Source organism: Lolium perenne, chromosome 5 (assembly GCF_019359855.2).
Source record: "Lolium perenne isolate Kyuss_39 chromosome 5, Kyuss_2.0, whole genome shotgun sequence".
In the NCBI taxonomy this organism is placed as follows: Eukaryota; Viridiplantae; Streptophyta; class Magnoliopsida; order Poales; family Poaceae; genus Lolium; species Lolium perenne.
In genome coordinates, this window is record NC_067248.2 from 231,315,539 (window position 1) to 231,335,352 (window position 19,814).

The 19,814-nt window shown below is 43.8% G+C and overlaps 2 protein-coding genes across 2 annotated transcripts; one reads left to right on the forward strand and one right to left on the reverse strand.

Annotated features, from left to right (window-relative positions):
• Positions 1–2,719: 2,719 nt before the first annotated feature.
• Positions 2,720–3,904, forward strand: LOC127304173 (F-box protein At2g26160-like). Its single transcript, XM_051334874.1, has one exon. The coding sequence runs from the start codon at positions 2,720–2,722 to the stop codon at positions 3,902–3,904; it is 1,185 nt and encodes a 394-aa protein (XP_051190834.1).
• Positions 3,905–17,157: 13,253 nt separating this feature from the next.
• Positions 17,158–19,545, reverse strand: LOC127302209 (probable sarcosine oxidase). The gene is made up of 2 exons (XM_051332616.2): positions 18,906–19,545; positions 17,158–17,981 (listed from the first exon to the last, which is right to left on the reverse strand). The coding sequence occupies exons 1-2, from the start codon at positions 19,447–19,449 to the stop codon at positions 17,296–17,298; spliced, it is 1,230 nt and encodes a 409-aa protein (XP_051188576.1). The 5' UTR covers positions 19,450–19,545; the 3' UTR covers positions 17,158–17,295.
• Between the last annotated feature and the right edge of the window lie 269 nt (positions 19,546–19,814).

Sequence of the window (19,814 nt, forward strand, 5' to 3'; positions counted from 1 at the left end):
TTTTTCATTCTTGTGGTTTTATTGTTCCTTTCCTTAGTCTGCTCGATGCCATGATAGATTGATTCATTAATCTCTGGGAGTCATTGAGTCATCTTTCAGTTCGTCAATGGCCTGATGGTGCCCTTCGTGTCATAGGAGACAAAGAAATAGTGTGCTAAAAATCATGTTGCCTAGGCTAAACTCAATGTCCAATAGTATAGTGAAATGGTCTTGCTAATTCTCAGTCGACGTCCCAGACCATAGGATTGCATCATAATTCGTGCTAGCATGAGCTAAAACATGAGTTGCAACTATATTTTTTCTAGTTTTACATGAGGTTGCAAGCGAGAAAAACTTCATGTTATATTGCTTCTTGATTCATCCTAGTCATAAGTTGTAAATTCCTCAAACCGTTAGAATGTTTCGTGATTCGTGCTAATCATGAGTTGCAATTCAAAAGATTAGGTGACATCATCTGACCGAGAATTAGTTTAATTCTCATTTGACTGAGAATTATACACAACCTTAGTGAAAACATATTTTCAGGCCACTGTACCCAGCTTCTCCCACATTGTATCAATTGATAACGTTCTTATAATATATTTTTGCTGAAACACTCAAGATTTATCCTACTTCCTCCGTTTAAAAAAAAAGCTTCGCAACTTTTTTCAGATACGGATAAATCTATAGCTAAAACATGTCTATATACCTCTCTATCTAAATAAAGCGGAGGGACTATGTTAATATAGAGTGAAACAAGGAGTTTGCTCGTACAACCTCCTCCCAAGAATCCACAAAAACTCAAACACAAAGACAGTTTACAAAGACTGCTGATCATAACTAACCGGGTATGCATAGCCATGTACAAAACCCGCATGACCAAACCTTTTTTTTACGAATATATGCGTACATATAGGTAGAAGTAGTATGTATGTACGTTATTACCGGCTCATCGGCGTCGACTTTGTCGGGCGGTAGTGGTCCTAGTCATTGGGCGAGAGGCATGACAAGGCGGTGCTTGCTGACCACGAGGCACTGCGAGGCGGTGCATGCTGGCATGAGCCTCGGCAAGACCTCGCAGGTGGCATGAGTCTCGGCAAGACCTCGCAGGTGTGTGCAGGTGGCATGAGCCTCAGCAAGACCTCGCAGGTGGTGGCGGCTGCGTGCAGGATGGCGGCGCCTTGTGTCTCGAGACTAGTCAGGATGTCTGGCTCGGGATCCTTTTTTGATAGTTTCCTTGGACACATGTCGGACTATCCTTTGAACGGGTTGTCATTTTCTTGGCCAGACAGACCGGCTAAAATTTGAGCGTTTTTTACTAGTCGGACTGTCCTATGAACGGTTTGACATATGTGCTTATATATTGAAGAGTTAAACTGGAGCAAAACAAGGCACATATTGCGTTATGAGATTTGCTAAGTTAGCAGCCTCGTCTGTAGCTGTGTTTCAGCATCTCCAGCCGCGTCCCCCAAAGCGTCCCCAAAGCAATTTGGGGCGCGCCGGACAAAAAATGCGTTCCAGCCGCGTCCCCCAAAGCCCATTTTTGTCTGGCGCGGCATGGCCCGATACGGTGTCCGGCGTCCCTAGCCCGTCCCCGTCCCACAGGGGACGCTCCGGGCACGCCGGACACAACGAAAAGCGAGGCGAACCGACGCGGGCCCGACGCGTCAGCGGCTCGGAAGCTCAGCCGCCGCCTACGTAGCGACGGTGCAGTTGCCGGGAAGCGGAACCGTCGCATTGGCAACCGCGTCGACGACGCGGCAACCGCCGGAATGGAGTCGGGACTCCTCGGAAGAGCAACCGCTGCTCTTTTCGACTTCTGCGCCGCCGTTCATCCGCGCTCAATAAGACCCGTACGTCGGCGCTTTTGGATCTTCACCGGCCGCATCCGACACCTCCAGCGACGATGAGCTACATCTCCGAGCTCCCGTTCGACACCTCCAGCGAGGGAAAGCCTGCTGGATGGCGCCATTGGTGGGAGAAAGCTCCGACGCCCAGCAGCGGCGATGATTCCCTCCCGCCACTTGACAGCGCGGAGGAATGGATGGGCGTGGAGGAGGACGCGGAGGAAGAAGGGTCAGAGGAGGCGGCGGTGGCCCGTGCAAAGGCGGAGGCGGACGCGAAGGCCAATACCGCCAAGGCCAAGGCCAAGGCGCAGCCGGCGAGCACCGGCGACAACGAGGAGGACTCCGACGCGTCGGCCGACACCGCCTCTTCGGAAGAGGTGACGAGCAGGAAGCGCCACCGTGATGACGACGACGAGGCGGGGCCATCATCGAAGAAGAAGAAGTAGTAGTTTAAAATAATTTATATGTAATTTAATTATGTTTTTTCGAAGTTTTATATGTATTTTGTTTATGTTGAACCGATTTGAATATTAGTAAAGAGTTTTATTCTATCTATTTAAATTATTTTAAATGTTGGGGGGCGACGTTTGAGGGGACGCGACTGGAGAGCGACGTCCCCCAAACGCGGTACCAACGAAATACGTCCCCCAAACGCTCAATCCGGCGCGCTTTGGGGACGATTTGGGAGACGCGGCTGGAGATGCTCTCAGTTTCCTTGAGCGTGGAGAACTCGGCTGTTTGTTCCCTGTCGTATCCGACCCGGATGGAAGCTAGCAGAGGATTCCTGTAGACCAACTCTATCAGGTTGTTGCCCAGCGTAGATACGTGATGAACTGATGATACCCATATACAAGAGTACGTTGGGTTTTTGGGTTGCATTGATCAATCTGATCATGGCTGCCAGTCCAAGCAAAGCCAGCGCTCCCGTGGCGCCGCGGCCGCCGGAAGCCAGCATGTGCTCGTCCTTGTGGTCAGATCTCCCAGTGGATCTCGCTGGGCTCGTCCTACGCCGGCTGCCTTCCCTCGCCGATCGCGTCTGCTTCGGCTCCGTTTGCCGCCACTGGCGCCACGCCGCGCGGCAGCAGGCCCCAGTGCTCCCTCCGGCGCTCCCGTGGACCATCACCTCCTCCACCGGCAAAGCACAAAGTATCCCTGACGGCGAGGTGCACCGCCTGTGCCCCGGCAAGCTCGCGCAATGCGCGTGCTCCTCCGAGAGCTGGCTGCTGATGATCGGGAAAGCGTCGCGCCATGACACGACCGAGAGCCTTAACTTCCTGAAGAACCCTCTCTCAGGCGCCATCGTGCTACTGCCGGACCCAGGCAGCCTTCTACGCCATGGCGCCGGGTTATACTGCGTCACGAAATTCATTGTGTGCCGTAGCGATCTCGTCGTAGCCACAACCAGAGACAACATCCCTAGTTACAAGGATCCACTAATTGCGTGCTCCCCTGGTACATCGCCATCGTGGTCGATGAGCACACAGGGGGCCGCCACTGATGGGTCCTCTTACCAAGACATAGCCTTCCACGATGGAAGCATCTATGCCATGGCCGAACAAGGAGACCTTTACGTGCACCGGGTTAGCGAGGACGATGGGCTTGGAGTAGTGTTGTCTTCCGCGAAGCTAGTGATCAAGGGCAGTGCGGGTGACACCCGTTGGCTCGGTGTGAGTCGATTCCTGGTGGTTTCACGTAGTGGGAGGTTGCTGATGGTCAAATGGAACCATAGGCACGGAAACATCTATCATGACGATGGTATCTCGGCCTTCGAGTTGTTCGAAGCGGATCTTCAGATGTCACGATGGTCACGGTTATCGAGCATCGGTGACCAGGTCTTGTTTGTGAGCCAAAGGTGCTCCAAGGCCGTCCCTGTATCTCATGACCATTGCGATGATTATCTGTGTGGTGACCGTGTATATTTCGTGGACAATGCAATCTATGGTCCGAAAGAGTGTTGCTTTGGAGCTACTAGTTGTGGTATGTACGACTTAAGAAATAACACATGTCATCCGGTTGTATCCGATGCATTCCGTGACAATAATATAGCGGCGGCAGCATGGTTCTTCCCACACACGTGAAAATAGGAGGATATCTGTGCTGGATCTTGAATTTTGGGCCAGCTGAGGCAATAATGAACTTTACATATGGACTTTGGGTTGAGTTGGGCCTTTTTCACCTATGATAGTCTACCAGTCGATCCTCCTCTCTCCGGACACATCCATATATGTGTCCATGTATATAAAATCTTGATTCCAAAGGGTTATAATTTTTCTTTGGATTGCATTTTTATAAAATTTCATTATTTTCTCTAATTTATTTTACCGGCTCAAAATAGGCGGCACATCTATTCCATCATAGCAAGGACGTGGACCTTGCAAGACCATCTGTGGTTATTTCATAGAATGATATTTGGTACGTTAAAATGATTCGCATTTTAGGAACAAACTACGTGTAATACAATTGAAGTTCCAATTTAATTTATTTTGGGAAAATTAATCAAAATTCATTTAAATGTGCGAAAGTAGCTAGAAAGGTAGAAAATTCAAAGTATTCGTGAGTTGTCCATACAATATGATCAGCTTTATGTGAAAATTAGAGAGGTATCATTTTGCACCTTATCATTTGCACTTGTTTCACAAAATAAAATGGGAAAAAAATCTAAGACTTTTGGTAGTATTATTTGGCATGGGAAGATGCACCATGGATGGAATATAGGCACATTATCATGATCTACCATGAAAAATGAACCAGTGGCAAAAATTGGGGAACAGAAAGTTAAACATTTTCCGAGTCCCTATAGAGAACACTCAGAAAAGAGGATCTGCGGTTTTATTTCCATCAACCATGGCGGGCAGGTACACATGTCCAACACCTTTACCGATTGTTTTTTTCATCTTTGTAGAGTATTTTTCTTTGTTAGCTTATGTTATTTTATTTTGCCAGGAATTATTTCTTTGTCGAGTGCACCAGCATAGAAAACTTTGTCAAGTGTCTAATATAAATATACTTTAAAAAATGTGTGAATCCGGTAGTGGTAGGCCATTGCCCACTATACTTCTTGCGATTGATTTTTTGAAAAGAGGGAAGCCCTTGCCTCTGCATCAATCGATGCACCCGGCCTCTTTCATTAGTTTTTTGCAGGTAGTTTTACAACTTATTAAAAATTCATGAATCATAATTTTTTTAGATGAATAAGCCATGGAAAAATAACAAGCAACTGAAGCGTCTTTGCATCAACATGTTAATCTTCTATCAAACTGTCATTCACACTTGTTGTATAAAGCTCGTAATCAGTTGCTCTTTGAATCCGCAGTCTCATGTCGCTCTTCCGGCTAGAGATAAGACCACATTTCATCTAAAAAAATTGAAGGAGATCTCGCTTTGTGAAAAATTCCGGCTAGAGATAAGACCACATTTCATAGGGCCATAGTAAAGCGCACACACACTGACTCAAATATTGGCTTTATCCTATTTAGCAACACCATTCACTGATTCCGAACATATTTCTGATATTAGCTGGTGGAAAAATACTAAGGTCATATGAAATAGGCGTCACAATTTTTTAGCAAAAGGACATTGAGTGAATAGGTGTGTATTGCCTTGTCTTTATCACAAAGGCAACACTTTTTTGCCACCATTTCAATTCAATTCAACTAAATTACCTTGCTACTAAGGAACCACATAAATATTCTAATTTCAGTAGGACCTTGAGGTTCCAAATATACTTGCCGTAGGTATCTAGTGTGACCATTAGTTAAGTCCAAGTACATTGATTTGGATGTAAAAGCTCCAGATGCAGTTACTTTCACGTAAGTATGTGCTCTTCCTCCGCCAGTTCTATGTCCATAAGATGTACTAGATGCAACCAACTAAACCATAGTTGCCCGTCAATGCCTTTGAATTACTTATATTTAAATGGTTATTACTTGACATAACATTAGTACCTAAAACTTATTCCTGTTGTGTTATGTTATAAAGGACAGGGTAATTATGCGCCAAAGGGGTATCACCTAACCCGTTATCTTCCAAAACTAGGTGTTTTCCCCGTGACCAATGGAAAAAATCACCCCTCTTACAAAGCTCATATTTAACTTGCATCGATACCTTCAAAAAATTTGTGAGCTTGGTCAATTCTAGGTACAAGTTTTTTTGGTAAACATTTGTTGTGTAATAGCTTCTGCCACACACACCATTTTCATTAAGATGTTTGAATACCACTTACTAAGAAAATATCTTTTTATATATCTCCAAAATCTCAATACCTAGCCCAATTGGTCCTTCAGTTGAAAAATTATATACTGCTCAGCCTATATTTTCTCCTATGGCCATCACTTTGCAAAAAAAAAAATCAAGATCTAAAAATTTAATATTTTACCACCATGGATAATTCAAGGAAAGATAACATAAACTTAAGGAAACTAGTTAAAACACAGATGATGAGTACTAATTGGTCACCATACAACAATAAATTTTTTCAATCCAACTACTCAAATTCTTCTCATAACTCAACAGGTTTCCATCGATTTTCCGTAATTAATGAAAGTGAATAGGTATCCCCAAATATCTAAGGAAAAGCACTAGATACTTAACCAACTAATAATTTGTATTTTTCCTCAATTACCTTTGCTTTACCAAAACAAATCATCTTACTCTTATGAAAATTAACTTTTAGCCCAGTAGCTCTTCAAAAATGCAAAGAAATAACTTCATATCCAGAGATATTTCTAAATTATGATCCATGAATATAATCATGTCTTATGCATATTCAAAAAGAGATACCCCGCCTTTCACTAAATGACGTATGATCCCATCTACTTGACCATTTTCTTTTTCTCTAGAAATTAGAATGACTACCATGTCCGCAACTAAATTAAAAAAATATTAGTGATAGCGGATCATCCTGTCTTAATCCTTTGTAAGTACGGGTGTAGTGTCTAGTATCATCATTGACTTTGATGCCCACACTTCCTTGGTAAATAAAATGGTCTATCCAATTACACCATATGGGATAAAATCCTTTCATCATCAATATTTATTGAAGGAAATGATATTTTATTTTATCATATTGTTTTTCAAAATCAAGTTTTAATAAAACCCCATCCATTTTCTTCATATGAAGTGCTTGAATTGTTTCATGAATAACAACTACTCCTTCAACAATATGTCAGCCTAGCATAAAGATCGTTTGAGTCGTTGGTCTGACCACTTTGTAATCAATGCCAGTAATTTGGTTTTTGGCCACCACTTCAGTAAAAACCTTGAAGCTCACATTTAGTAGACAAATTGATCTATATTCCTGATTTTGAATGACATCTTCTTTTTCCACAAGAAGTATCATAGTACCGAACCAAGATAGAACATAGGTAACTCCACATCTTGGAATTTTAAAACATCGCCATTCTATAAATTTTTATTACCCAACACTTTTAATAGAGCTCTGCAGGTACCCATCTTGTCTAGGTGTTTTGTTCTTTCCATTTGCATAATTGCCTCGTACAATTTCTTCTCATCAGTAGCTGCTATAAAGATATTATTTTCTTCCATTGATAATCGTATGATATCACGAGTCTCCATTTACATTAAATAAAAAATGATGTCTAAAGGTGGCCAAACAACTTGTTATAAATTATGTAATATACACCTCTAAATTTTCTTGTCCGACTATCGTACATTTGTCTTATTCCAATTGGAAATTTTTCTTCCTTCTATGTTTGTTATTTGTAATAAGTTAAAAATATTTATTGTTTTTGTCACCCTCTTGAACGTGCTTAACTTTTACCCGTTGGGACATTTGAATTGCCCATTGCATTTTAAGCTAGATATATTTTCATTAGCATCTCCCATTGTGTCTCTTTCTGATTGAGTGAGAGGGATATGTCCAGCCTTACGGTCTAGGATCTGTGTGATAATATGATACTCCTTCTTTACCAAAATGTAGCGCGTATAAGAATTTTTTTTAAAATTCAAAGATGTAAAGTTTAACTAAATATGTAGAAAAAATATTAATATCTCACTACGGGAACGCGCCGAGGTGCCGACGGCCAGATCATGTGCCGACGGCAAAATATCGGGGCCGTCGGCACAGGACCCGTTCTGGCCAAGCCAGCAGGTCAGCCGTGGGCACATGAAGATCTGTGCCGATGGCAACCGTAGGCACAGTTTCGACCGTCGGCACAGCCTCTCCGCCGTGACGGCGAGGTAACAGCGTCAGGCCTGTGCCGACGGCTACAGCCGTGTGCCGACGGCTTTGCCGTCGGCATAGCTATTTTCCATTATACCACATTAATCTTCGAAAAATCATAACTAAATCATTATAATTTATAAAAATACAAATAATATATCAAAATTTTCAGAAAAATAAGATCTATCTTGGAAAAATATCAAACACGGAATATTGCAAATATCTCAAAAAACCTTCGAAAAATGAGCTCCGATGTTTTATGGCTTTCACACCGAACAACCAATGTTATGGCTAGAATCGTCACATAGTTTATCATAATGTGCTCATATTGTGCACACATGTGCATCTTTGGATGTCTACGATGTTGCAGGAGGAAGTTTTTGATTTCATCGCACGAAAAAACCATTTTTCATTTTTGAGGTGTCGAAAACAGGATGTTTTGTGAAGCAACCACCAAATTAAAATTTCACATTGGTATCAATATTTTTAAAAAATACTAGACCACATAAGATGGACGATTTCTTAACCGGTCTATCTGGAACCTTTCCGTCCACCCCTCATGAAAAAGACAAATTCCTGCCGAATTGGTAGGAGGCCGACCAGATTTGAACTACTGGTGCACGATATAATACTCAAGATTTTTTGTAAAAATAATTTTTAGGTTCACAACATGCTATTTCATCAGAGATCCAGTGCAAGTTGGCGAGCCTCAGCCCCGGGCAAAGGATCTTCTTGCCCGCCGTTCTGAATATAGTTTGAAACGGGCAAAAAAAATTCGAAAACGATTCAAACAATGTGAAACCTTCGCGTGGTGTCATATTATGTGTCATAGTTGCAAGGAAAAATATTAAAGTTGGAAAATTACAAACATCACAAAATATCCTTCACAAAATAAGCTATCATGTTCGAGGTTTCATGATATTTAGGTCAAACGACCAATATTATGGATATAATCGCGGCATAGTTTGTGATAATGTGACCATATTATGCACACATGTGCATCTTGGTATGTCTTACGATGGTGCAGAACGAAGTTTTCCTTTTCATCGCACGAAAAAGCCATTTTCCATTTTTTGGTGTCCGAAAATAAAGTATTTTGTGAAGCAGCCACCAAATTAAAGTTTCACAATGATACCACTTCATTTTAAAAAAATACTAGACCACCTTAAATGCATAATTTCCCAACCGAGGCATCTTAAATGTTTTCTTCCAACCGGTAGAAAGTCAGTCAGATTTGAACTACAAGTACATATCTAATCCTCATGATTTTTTGAAAAAATCATTTTTAGGTTCAAAATATAATATATAAAGTCATATTTGGATTCCTCTCATTTTTCTGGTCGATTTAGACATATTATTTATCAAATTATGTTTTACGGATTTAAAGATATTAATTATTACATATTAAATAGAAAAGGAAAAAAATAAATCATTTTATTGTCATTTGAATTCAAGATTAATATACTTATTCATTGTAGTTTAAGTGGGTAATTGGTTGAAATTCAAAAAAATAAAGATGTGCAACATCAAAGAGTATAGGTTAATAGGATTGATATGGTACTATTGTCAGCAAGGTGTCATTTCTTTCATGGAAGCTAGTCTAGATGGAACAGAGAAGTTAAGCGTGCTAGGGTGGAGTAGTGTGCGGATGGGTGACCGACCGGAAAATTTGACCATGAGTGAAATTTGACCTAATATTAATATTAAGTGTAGTTAGAGTTAAAATGATCTATGTTAGAGCTTAAAAAAATTGGGAAAAACAATTTTCTTTAAAAAAAATCGAACCAGAATTGTCAAACGGCGTTATTTCTATGCCGACGACTTTGCCGTCAGCACAAGATGCAGTACCGACGGCTAATATGTGCCGACTGTAACTGGGTCTGTGCCAAGAATGTATTGTGCCGACGGCTGCCGTCGGCACAGGGTGCCGACGGCAATTCTATCTATGCCGACGGCATGGTGGCCATCGGCACCTTGACCGGTTCCCGTAGTGTCTAGAATACCAAATTAATGCCACTAGATTCCTTAGGATCTCTATTTTCGCATGGTATACATTTGGTAAGGTAGGCGCATATAATTTTCTCGAAAAACATGGTGAAAGTTAACACCGTTTTACTTTTTCAAAAATCTTAGAGCATCTCCAACAGACGCTCTATCCCGCGCTGTATCCAAAAAAGTGGCTGGTTTAGCGCGTGGGCGCAAAATTATGCTCCAACAAGCGCTCTATCTCGCACTGTAAAATACAGCTTGGGGCAAAAGCGTTATGTTGTGCACTATATCTACCGCGCCGGAAAGAGCGCGTTGTATCCGTCGCGCGCAGAAACAACTACGGATTTTTACAGCTCCAAGGTTTAGAGCTTCTGTTGGAGGTGAATATACCCTCACGCACAAAACATGGATAGAGCGCGCTGTAAAGTGATTTTTACAGCACTATATTGTCATTGTGGTAAGGAGGGAGTATTAAGTAGAGAGGTTTCCTTTTTTTTTTGTAAGCCCTACTCAAGTTACAAGCCCTACCTTAAAGGTATTGACGAAGGTGGCAGATCTTATTTTATCATCTCTCAGTCAGGTTAGCCCCTTCAGCAGAAGCCTACCCTCGTGCATCTCACAAAACCCTTCCTGCTTTAGACATGCTACCTCAAAGAAAAAGGATATTGATTGATTTTCTCCCCAGCCATTAACCGGAAACCGCATGAAATTCATAATTGTGGACATGAATACTTGGGAAGTACTCTAGTACCTGACAGTGATCCGTCAACGTTTGCTAGTCAATTGTAGAAGCAACACGACGATAAGCAGATTCGGACGGCCTGGGGCCGGATTAGGACACGTGAACACCAATCGTACAAAATTATTTGGCTTATTATAAGGACGTGCCTACACGGTGCTATAGCACCATTTAGTCTTTCGTGGTGCCCTCCCCAAAAATAGAAATAAACAGCCACCAAGTCTAATACGTTCCAAAAATAGAAAGTTGTGGTCCCGGGTTCCCTGACCACCCGCTCGCTCCGGATCCAGTAGCGCACATGAGGAAAATATTACTCTTTGTATGATCCAGAGAGCTGCGCTGGACCAACACATCTTCTAATCACTAGTCCGTTGTTAATTGCAAAATTTATTTGGGAAACAAATGAGTACCAAAAATACATTCCTACTGTGAAAGTAAAAAAATATTGTAGTACTGTTCTACACCTTGATTTTTCCTATCTCCGAATGTAGAAAAATAAGAAAAAAAATACATCTAATTGAAAAATAAATTACATCTCCGGATGTAGAAAAATAACAACAATTACATCTAATTGAAAAAAATTACACCAAAAAGTAAGGAAATACACCTTGAGCTTCCATCTCTGGATGTAGAAAAATAACAAAAATTACATCTAACTGAAAAATAAATTACACCCAAAGTTGGGGAAATACACCTTGAGCTTCCATCTCCAGATGTAAAGAAATAGTTCAGGTACATCTAGTTCCAAAAATATTTCATCTAGAATTGGGCGAAATAATATTATCCCATCCTTCCATAATTTTGGATGTAAAAAGTTTACTTTTGTTATATCATTCGACCATTCAGGATGTATAAAAACTTCTATTGTTACATCCTCCATGATTCTGGTTGTGGACAAAATGGATCGACTCGCGTCTCTCTCAAATCAGGCACCTCGCCATGTGCAACTAGCACCTATGGTGCAGAGGCGTCGCTGCCGCCGTAGAAGGTGACGTCTGCGCTCTGCCAGTCGTCGCTGGTATACACGCTCAGGATGCGCGCATCCGCGGCTGGAGAGGACAGCAGCAGCGCCGCCAAAATAAGGGACACGGAAATCATGCACGATAACTCACCGAGGGTGCGACGGCGATGGCGGAGTGGTACATGGCATCGTGGAAGCTCTCCGTCTCCACCATCCAGGCCCGCAGCTGACGCGCCTTCTCCGCCGTCCGGCCGCCCACAAAGGATCTCGTTCCGGCGCGGACGCGGCCGGTTGAGGCGGAGGTGACGCGAGGATGGACGGACGCCGAGGGGAGCGCGGAAGGGACGCCACACCTCTCCTCAATAACCGCCGTCTCGTCGTCGCCGTGGAGCACTCCGGCAGCAACCAGTGGAGCTCGCCGGGGAAGAGAAGGGAAGGGGAATTGGGAAAATTTTTCTACCCTGGGCTGCACAAAATCCGTTGTCGCCTTTGACCGCCGGACCAGTTCGGATGATGGGTGCGCGTGTGGTACACTAGTGAGACGCGGGACCACACGATCGTCATCAGACGAGCCAGAGAGGAGGGCACGCTGTAAGGCGAGATAGTGCTCTAGCACAAAATAGATTTGGGGTTATTATAACGCAATAAGGTCGGCGTCCAATGTGCACAAGTCTAGCCTCTCCGTGCGCCCTTGAAAACGAGGGCACCATCTCCATCGGGCATCAGTATCCGCGACTCTTGACTACACCATTAGTATAGTCGCGAGTGACAGACAGGTCACTGATCCAGATCGACAGCTATGGTTGTGCTTCGCTGCGCCATTGATCGTCGATCTCGTCAGATATTTTTGGCTCTAATACAGACAAGCAATGCTCGAAGATATATACGGATGGGTGGGAAGCAGATGAGCGTGCGATGATGCAATATAGCAGCACAACAACCTAGCTAGCTGATGGGACAAATCAGGACCATCGCGATCAAACACATGGCTTAGTTGGCAACTAGAGCTAAAATCTGATCAAGTTAGCGTGCGGATGTCGTTTTTTGACAAAGACGCCGCCTGATAAGACAAGGCTGTAGGGTGTGATCAGTTCAGACTAGTTTAATTACATGGCTGATGATCAACATGATTTCATCACAATGAACTTGTTTGGAGGTTGATCTATGCTTCACCGTGGTAGATGGCTTCGGAGGATGTGTATATGGCGGATTTGGAGGATTCGTCGACCGATTGGTCCTTGTCGGATTCCGACGATTCGGACCTCGACGAGCTGCTGAACGACGACGACACGGAGATTATGTTGCTCCTGTTCGGCACGAAGCACATGGAGGACCGCACCAAGCTGCTGGATCAGAGGAAAGGATCCACTATGGGGCGTATGTGCATTCCGCAGAACCGCGCACTCGGCCACGAACAGCTGATGCAAGATTATTTTGCCGAGGTACCGACCTATCCTCCCCGCCTCTTCCGTAGAAGGTATCACCACTGGCAGTTGCATGGCCGATGAGTTTTTACATTCATTTTCTATTGTTGTATGTGTGTAACAACTATCTTGATTGTTTGATTGCGATAACATTTATTATTTGTTTAATTCTTCCATTCGAACATTTGTTGGCAGTTCCGAAAAACATTGTTGTAATAATTATGACGATTATTGTGTGATTTAAAACTTTTATTCAATGTGAATGTTGTGTTGGTTCTAATATCTAATTTGTCAAAAACCCTGTTTTCAGGGGTTGAAAACTCGTCCGAGCTAGCATACCCCGTATCCCCACCCCGTAAAACAAAATATTCTAATTTGTCAAAAACCCTGTTTTGAGGGGGTGAAAAGTGAATACAGGACCCTCTACTCGCGTTTTAGGGGGCAGAAAAATAAGGGGTCTGTTAGACATGCTCTTACAAGCATCGGACGACCCCACACTGGTGATCTAGTTTCTTGCCTATTAGCTTTGCAAAATCTATTTTACCAACATATACTAGACCCGAGTTAAACGTTCTTTAATTGAAACATCAAACTGTACGCTAAACACAAATCCAAATATAGCTTAATTCATACACTGTCACATGTACATTCCAACATCGACCTTAATGGCTAAACCTTTTAATTAATTAAGCGTCCATTATCAAAAAAATCCAACATCGATCTTTGTAGGTTGGAGAAATAGCTCATGTATTGTATTCATTGATGGAGTTGTGTAATTATACACAATTATAAGGGGAGGAGTGCTTCGGTGTCCCCCCCCCCCCCCCCCCCCACATAGCTCCATTGTTCTGAAAAGTTGGAGCCGCTTCAGCTTTTTTTATATAGAATATGTGGAGCTGCTCTAGCTTTTGGTACAAATACGTGGAGTTAGTTCCGCGGAACAGGAAAACACGGAGATGTTGTTTATTTATGTCCCACTGCCACCAATAAGTGACCAGAACCGTTACTCACGTCTTTTTTCCCCTCACTCTCCTTCCCGATTTGCCAATGCTCCATGGATGTAATGGATAAGACCCCCCCCCCCCTTTTGTTTTCCCACGCCGCCTCACCTAGGAAGAAGTTGGTTGAGGCGGCCACAGCACACTTCTGGCATCGGCGGCAGCGAGCTACAACTCGATTTGCGCGCCAGCAAGAACGAACCAGAAAAGTTTGACTCCAGCGGAAGGTATGTTGATTCGTTCGTTGGCGGCCTCGATTCGGTGGCGGAAATTGGGAAAGAATCAGGGGGTTTGAAAACATGCCCGGGAGAGGGAGGAGAAAGATAATGCTTGTGTAACGTTTTGGTGACTTATCGGTGGCAGTGGGACATAAATAAACAACATCTTCGTGTTTTTCTGTTCCGCGGAACCAACTCCACATATTTGTACCAAAAGCTGGAGTTGCTCCACATATTTAAAAAAAACTAAAGCGGCTTCAACTTTTCAAAACAATGGAGTTGAGGAGGGACACCGAAGCACTCCTCTTATAAGGGGCCAACGGACCTCTAGATCCTAGCCACTGTTTAACCTAACATAATATAAACGACTTTTGCTTCGGTGTCCTTCCTCTTTAAACTTTGCCTCTATGTATAAAGGAGAAGATTGTACCTCCTTTAACAGTTTTTTACAAGTAAATCAGGAGATTTTGTTTTTGCGAGAAATCCACCGATCTATTAATAACCATCAACAGTAGTACAAATAACCCAAAAAGTAAAGAAAATTACAAATTGGTATTCGGACCACCTAGCGACGACTACAAACACTAGCACGAGCCGAAGGCGCGCCGCTGTCCTCGCCCCTCCATCGCCGGAGTCAGGCAAAGCTTGTCATAGTAGAGCTTGTTGTAGTAGACAGACGGGAAGTCGTCGTGCTAAGATCCCAAAGGACCAGCGCACCAGAGCAGCAACCATCACCAATGATGACAACCGTAGATCGAAAGAGACTATTATGAAACCACACCAACAAACATAGAGCCGGACGGCAATCAGATCGGGCACGTGAACCTCGTGCCCAATTGGCGCACAGTTCAGACCAACATAACGGTCTCCGGTGCTGTCTAGCTACTGTGCACAAGTCCAGCTAGCGATCTCCTAGAAAACGACATCACCATCAGCGTCATGACTAGGAGTGGCTAAACAAGCGAGGCAGTCACCACTTACCAGTAGTCCATGCAGCGACTGAGCTACAGGTCACTCACTCACAGAGTCCAGATCGATAGCTGGACCATGCATTTCACCAGATATTTCGGTACCTGCTATGGACAACTGGACAAGGAACTCTCGATGGAGATATGGATCGATAGGCACCACTTGTTTTTTGACCTGGATGCACCACTTGTAGCTAGCTGATTGAACAAATCATAATTGCGTGAGACAAACACAGCTTACTTGCGCCTAATGGGACACATCTGCACATCTTCAGGTCTTGATATTGTTAACTGACTCAGGCATGAGTCATGAGCTGATCTTGATCGATCGAAGCTAGCACATCTGTACATAGCTAGCAATAGGCCTATGGTCCAAGCACTGTATGGGTAGGATACAACCAGACTGAAGATGAGACAACAGAAAGAACAAACTAATTTGGAGCTATGTGTACATGCATATTCGTCACGGTATCTCCGACCCACGGGTAGGCGTGCCAAAATGGAAGATATGAATCTGTGTTGAAGAACGTACGTTTGTTACAAAAGGGAATATAATTTTGTTTGCGTCGGTTCGTGCAAGAAATCACCTATTGTAAAGTTATGTCCAAATATAAGAGAATATAAAGTGTTAAAACAAAAAGGGGCGCCATAGACCCATATCAGTTGTATAACGTCCGAGCTACCACCTACAAATGGTTGCACACAGAGCGCACGCTGCAGTAGAAAATATGTACACATCATGTGTCTTGCCTCGAAGATAACATGCAAAAACTTGGAAAGTTAGTTCTTGTTAAAGAATAATACACTGTGGATTCAGAAACGTAAACCCGTTAGCACATACACTCTCCACATGATAAATAAATGTTGTTTTTGTGTTGATATGGTCTTCAATATGCATGATGTTTGATCACTGATTTTTATTCGAGAAAACTAATTAAGACAAGTATGTAACTTAGTCATTTCTTCTGATTTCCCCTATAGAGAGATTGTATGTGTGCATGAACCTCCGACGTCATGCTAACATCATCAAATAAATTGCTAAATCCAAAAAATGTTTTATATATCTTCTAAACTGTTAACCTGGTAAGCGATGCACCAACACCGCTGAGCTCATCTTGATGAAGCTCTCAAATCACATGCTCTATGCTCTCGATTTGGAAAATCATCGCACGAGTTGTCAGATTCATAGAGTGTGGTTTCTAATTAATACTAAGTAGTTTCCACAGTAAAAGTGCATTGTTGCGAGATAGTTTTATACATGTGCTTGTACATTATGATGTTATTAGAGCTAGAGCATATTCATGTGTCTAGCTACCAACAGCTAAGGGATGATATCATTTTAATAGAAAAATGATGAAGCCTTGCATTTGTCTAGAATGATGTAAATAACAAGGAAACCAAGTGTTATAGTCTAGCAAGTAAGTAGTGTATAACTGGGAAAGTAAGTGGTACCAATATAGCAATAATTTACAAAAATAGGTTGCCAAAATATGTTAATATTGGATGTAGTTTTTAAGTTCTTCTCGCGACTAAGCCAACAATGAAAAACGGATTAGCTTTTAGAGATATATCTGTTTCTTAAGCATCGAGGAAAATTCCGTCGATGTCATCGCATTAATGCATATTATGGAACAGCCTCACCAAAGCCACACATACGACACCACTATGTAGCATTGTCCTCTATATTAAATCAATATGTGTATATAAAAAATAATTATATTAATTTAGAAATACTCGTCGAGACAAATTATGTTCAAATTTTCAATATAATACTTAGTCAACTTTTTAAAAGTTTAAGTGAATTAATATCAAAAACAAAATATTTGCGATATAGAAAAAGTATGTCACGTGCGTTTCAAAAAATCATGAAAATATTGACCATAAAATCACATAAAAGTTGTGCATATCACATTAACACTGGACAAGCTGTAACAAACACAAACCAATATCAATTCCGACGGTCGCATAAAGATCAGTTTCATAATTTCATTTCAGAAACTCATGGCATTCCCCATCGGGTTGCCCTTGAACCGGCCGATCCTGAAGTGTCGAAGCTCCACGCCGGCCTCCGCGGCCGTCCTTGCCTCGCCGTCCAGCGCCATTTCGGCCAGGATCTTTCCTACCGCCGGCCCCATCTTGAAGCCGTGCCCTGAGAACCCGGCACCGACAACCACGTCCATCCCGAACTCCTCCCCGCCCAGGAAGTCGATCACGAAGTCCTCATCCGGCGTCATGGAGTACATGCACGGCTGCCGGAGAACAGGCCCGCCGGCGGTGTCCACCATTCCTGGCATCACCTCGTCGATCCACCGCGCCACAGGATCCACCAGCCCTCCTTCCCCGGAGCCGATGGCCCAGTCCCTGCTGTCTGGGTCGCAAGGTGGCCCACCGTGCCTGGCGATCTTGATTAGGCCAGGGTATTCCATCGATGGCGTGCTGTAGATGTACGGGTCACCGTAGCTAGCAAATGTCGGAAATCCGGCCTCCGTCGTGAGCTCGTGCTCGTGGCCTGGTTTGACCTTCCAGTAGCAGATGAGGACGTGGAGCGGCTGAACGGGGAGGTCGGTGCCGGTGACGGACTTCACCAACTTGCTCGTCCATGCGCCAATGGTAATGATGCACTTGGCGCCATGGAACTCCTCGCCGCTCGATGTCCGAACCACGATCGTTCCATCTCCTGACCAAAAGTGTGCAAGGAATTCGATCAATTTCAGTTAGTCGATGGATTTCAGTTCGTGTAGTACATTGTGTTATCTTTTTAATTAGCTATGATGATGCACAGTGCAAGTCTGAAAAGATGCTTAAATATTTATGTATTCCACTCCTGAGTATCATAGATTCAACAAACAAAAATATGCGATGAGAATATTTCTGAAGCTCTAGTTTGCTCTAGTTCAGAATACTTCCGGGTCTCATATAATTTGTTAACAATTAATTAAATGTATTTAATAGCTAGGAGATAAGTACTCCTATCTGATAGCTGCTCGCTTCACTGGTGGCCTGCAGGTTCCATTATGCGCACCAAACAAAATCATGAAGTACACTACATGTCATGAGGCAAATGGGAGTATAAAGACAAGATGCATGCTTATTTCATTATTATCATTTTGGACAGCTGCGGTCTCTATTTTTCTAATGAAAAATCATCTTGGACAGGTATGATTCAACTAAAAATTAAGTGTAAGAATTAGACAATATTCAAAGAGACATTTGCATGTAGCGACGTATAGGTACAGGTACATCAGCTGAACCAAACTATGATGCTCAAAGCGTCACAGCTAGCTAGAGAACAACGACAGTTCATATACGAGTAAATTAAAGCCTCCATATAAGTAAATACAAATAATATGTTTTTCTTATGTTCTAAACATAGCAAGATCAGGACAGAATTTGTGAAATAGGAGCAGAATTTGTCTCTAACGAAAAGGTTGCAGGACAGCAACGTTCACGGATAAATGGTCCACGAAAGCGCTAGCTCCCGCATACTCGGTTGCCAACTTGCCGGTCGCCAGTGGATCCCATATGCAAGAGCCGCATGCATCCAAGGAAATTAGTTCGCGGTGAGAGCAGGAACACGTGCGACATGCGTGGCATCACTCACCTTGCTTCCTGGCGACGTCGACCACCTCGGCCCTGTCCCTGACGACGGCGCCCATCTTGACGGCGAGCGCCTGGAACATGGCCACGGCCTTGGTCGCCTTCATCACCCCGCCCAACTTGCTGCTCGCCATCGTCCACCCTTCCGGCACCCTGAACACCTCCGCCCACTTTGGCCTGGCTCCACCCTCGCCGGCGGCGAGCTCCGTGGCTCCACCGTTAGCGACGGCGGCGACGAACGCGGGATCGTCCTTAGGCCCCAGGTCGACGTGCGGCGTGGGCGTGAGCACGGAGTATCCGGCGTCGCGCTGGGCGTCGTCCCAGAGGCGGCGCGAGAGGCGGACCAGCGGCGGGTAGTGCGGCTGCGGGTAGGTGGCGCGGATGGTGCGGGACTCGCCGTGCGACGAGCCGAGCTGGTGCAGCAGGTCGAAGCGCTCCAGCAGGAGCACGCGCGCGCCCCGGGACGCCGCCGCGTGGGCCGCGCAGCTTCCCATGATGCCCGCGCCCACCACGATCACGTCGAACCGCTCGGACGCCGGAGCTGCCATGGTTGTAACTTGTTCCTCCGCCTGTACGTGCGTGCGTGCTCTCTGCGAGCCTGCTGGAAGTGGAGGGTGCGAGGTGAGGCAGAGGAGAGGAAATGAACCTGCACTAGATAGGCCTGTACTTAAAGACCGTTTGGAGATTCCTCGTGCTCTCAGTCTCAGTGTGATCCAAAATCAGAAAAGTGTGGTCGAGCAGGTGCTCACTACACGTCCATACTAGTACTTTTAAAAATTTGTCTATTTTTTTTTTTATCTCACAAACTATGTAAAGTATGGATTTGAAATTTTGTGGATCTACCAAGCGGCAGGTTCGGTTAGCTACTTGTAAAAAAAATGAAACATTACAACTATAACGTAGGAAAAAATAG